We start from the raw sequence: 2,808 nt of genomic DNA, 5'->3' as shown, positions 1-2,808 counted from the left end.
ATGAGTGTAATTGTAGGTTTTAAAAACCCATGGACCCCAACCGATTGGATGTAGCGCACTTAACGCTGCGTCTCTTGTGTGAAATTAAAACGCTTAACGGTCGTGCAAATTTTCCCCTTCTGGTAACCCTTTTGCTCGGCTACTGTGTACGATAACCGCCAATTTTTCAATAAACTGCAATAAATGTTTATCCATTTATATGCTTGATGCAATTCTTCTTTATGCTGCTACTGTTGCCGTTTGTTTTTTAAGCCAAAGGTTGCAACAAAAAATGGAAAAAATGAAAAACGCAGTCATATTAATGGCCGTTCTGCACTGTTGGCCAACCACGAACTCTCAGTCTCCCGCACCCACAAAGTACTGCCAGTCCTTTGACGTCAAATTGGCTGATTTAAGTAAAATGTTTTATTCACCGGCAGCCTATTATGGCAGTTAAAAGGGGGCTCAAGGGTTATAATATAGGGGTTTTCAATATTAATATAGGATATTCGCTTCTATATTAAAATATATGTAACTGCCTAAGGGAACATTTCAACGGAATTGTCTTTTTTGTTGAGTTGCTCTAACAAGACATAGGCCTTGCACTTTTGTACGGTGGATCTGAAGCAGTGTCCATAAAAGGCTGTTTCCTTAAACTCTGCAAGCATAAATGAAATGGTTAACTCCTATACCGAGCGTTCACTGTACCCTCCAGCTTACTGTACGCGTCCGGCAGCTTGCAATTGATCATTTCCAGTTCGCAGGAGCTCTTGAAACTGGTGTAGCATCTATTATTAAAGCCACACACCGCATGATCCACCCAAGCAGCGCAGGTGGTACAGTTGCCCTCGCCCTGCGTGGCACCCAGATACGATACTTAAAGCTGGGTTTTAAGTCCGTGTCAGATACTCAATATGCGGCAAACTTACCCAAGAGTAGCAACCAAAGAACTTGCATGGCCGACTGGTCGAAGGAAATGATCTTGGCCCACACAGCCGTGAGTTGTGGAAATGATTGGGTGTGGCGAATGGATTTCAGGGAATTTGCATAATCACCGCCTGACTCAAGCCGTGGCGAGGCCTTTTACTTTATTACAAATGAAATTAGAAGGGAATTATAATTGCTGTAGCATATGCAGCAAGGCAGTAGCCCAGGAACCCGGAACCCAGAACCCAGAAACCGAACTCCCTGGATGTTGCATGTTGCTGCCGCCAGCAAGGAAATGAAAACGCCCCCATGTGAGCCAAAAAGCCAACGACCTGGGCAGGGCAGGCACAAGCTGTAGAGCGGGGGGCAGGAAAAAAATAAACACACCAGAGTCGGAGGAGTCCTGCCGCAGAGCAACTATAAAAAGGACACCCTGCAACCGTGTGTACCGGAGTCTCTATTGGTGTCAGCCAGCAGCTTACAAAGTCAGACGCATGTGTGTGTGTGTGCTCAGTACGAAGGACGCTCCCAGCTTTTAAGTATAATTTTCCAGATACACAGGCCGAGCCAGTGGCGTCCAGGTGGCAACTGCTAGACAAAAACGATGTGCACGCCCCCACAAAAAAACACACACAGACAAGAGCATAGAGGAGCACAAGGACCAGAAGGACCCGCCAGCTAAACGAGTAGGTGGAGAAAATTTAATATGATTATGTTGAAGTAAATTGCTTGAAACAAATGTTGCATGGGCATCCGCCCAGCGATCTCCACCTGTGCAACATACACACCCCTGCATGTGCATATATATATACACGTGTATATACACACCCATCTATCTGGCAGCCAGACTTTGATTCACTCAGTTGGCAGACCTTTAAAAAGCAATTAAGGACAATACGATTTGGGCCTCAAAGGCTGCAAGCTGTCAACGAGTCGAGAATGGTGGAAAGTAAGTGCTCCGCTTATTGTGTGGCCAATGAATTACGTTTGGGCCTCTGTGATTTGCAAACCATATAAATAATAAATTGGTTACAGCTAGCAACAAAGCTTAGATGGATGCGGATTCCAATGTAATTTTTACATTACGATTAATAGCTTTAAGAAGCTTAACGAGCGAAAATCATTAGACTAATTATGGCCGCCTCATTAGCAAGCTGTCAAATAATGATATGCCATTATTGCTGCCATTCAATGAATGTGGAACACTAATACTAATTATAATTATCAAATGCTGTGCAGACGGATCCACAGAAAAAGCGTTAGCATTGAGTACATTGTTGCCAATGTCTGCGATGTGGCATGCCGCCGTTGGCAAATCAATTGACATGCCTGGATGCCGACCGTCAACAGCCCTCAGTCCATGATAATTAAATTGCGCATTGAATTTTAATGCAATTCAATTAAAATATAAAATATTTTCAATTTTCAATTGGTTCACTGAAGCGGTTAGCTGTCGTTCGACTCCGAGCCACGTAATTAAATTAATCAACGATGCTTTCATTCATTGCCACCATTGCTGCCAGCGTTTATTTGCTACCAACATGTGATACAATTCGGTAATGCCTATATTTCTGTGGAATCAATTATTCAAATCGTAAATTTGGCTTCAAATTCCAAGGCATTAGCAGATTATTGAAGAATTAAATGAAGAGTTCATATAAAAATAAATAGTGGACTACCGGAAAAAGCCCAAAACTTGTCCGATTATTACAAACTCATCGACTTTGACTTAGTTGATTGACTCTTCCCGTTCCCAATCAATTGGCTGTCAAAAAGTCAGTTGATTTTTTACCGGTCAGCCGCAATTGCAATTGAACATACAAACCCGCAACCAAACAGAAATTTCTGATGCTGTCTGCGGCTTTGCCTAATCGAAATTAGCTTTGGCCTCAAATAGGCGGT

The 2,808-nt window shown here is 42.9% G+C and overlaps 1 protein-coding gene across 1 annotated transcript; it reads right to left on the bottom strand.

The window, feature by feature from the left end:
* Positions 1-387: 387 nt before the first annotated feature.
* LOC26526298 lies at positions 388-953 on the bottom strand (the record flags this gene model as incomplete). Its single annotated transcript, XM_026975843.1, has 3 exons — positions 388-637; positions 700-832; positions 909-953. Coding segments are annotated over 3 exons (297 nt in total), but the record flags the coding sequence as incomplete, so codon positions are not given.
* Positions 954-2,808: the final 1,855 nt, after the last annotated feature.

This window comes from Drosophila erecta, unplaced genomic scaffold (genome assembly GCF_003286155.1).
Source record: "Drosophila erecta strain 14021-0224.00,06,07 unplaced genomic scaffold, DereRS2 tig00000000-arrow-pilon, whole genome shotgun sequence".
Taxonomy (NCBI): domain Eukaryota; kingdom Metazoa; phylum Arthropoda; class Insecta; order Diptera; family Drosophilidae; genus Drosophila; species Drosophila erecta.
This window is presented reverse-complemented; position numbering and strand designations above follow the sequence as displayed.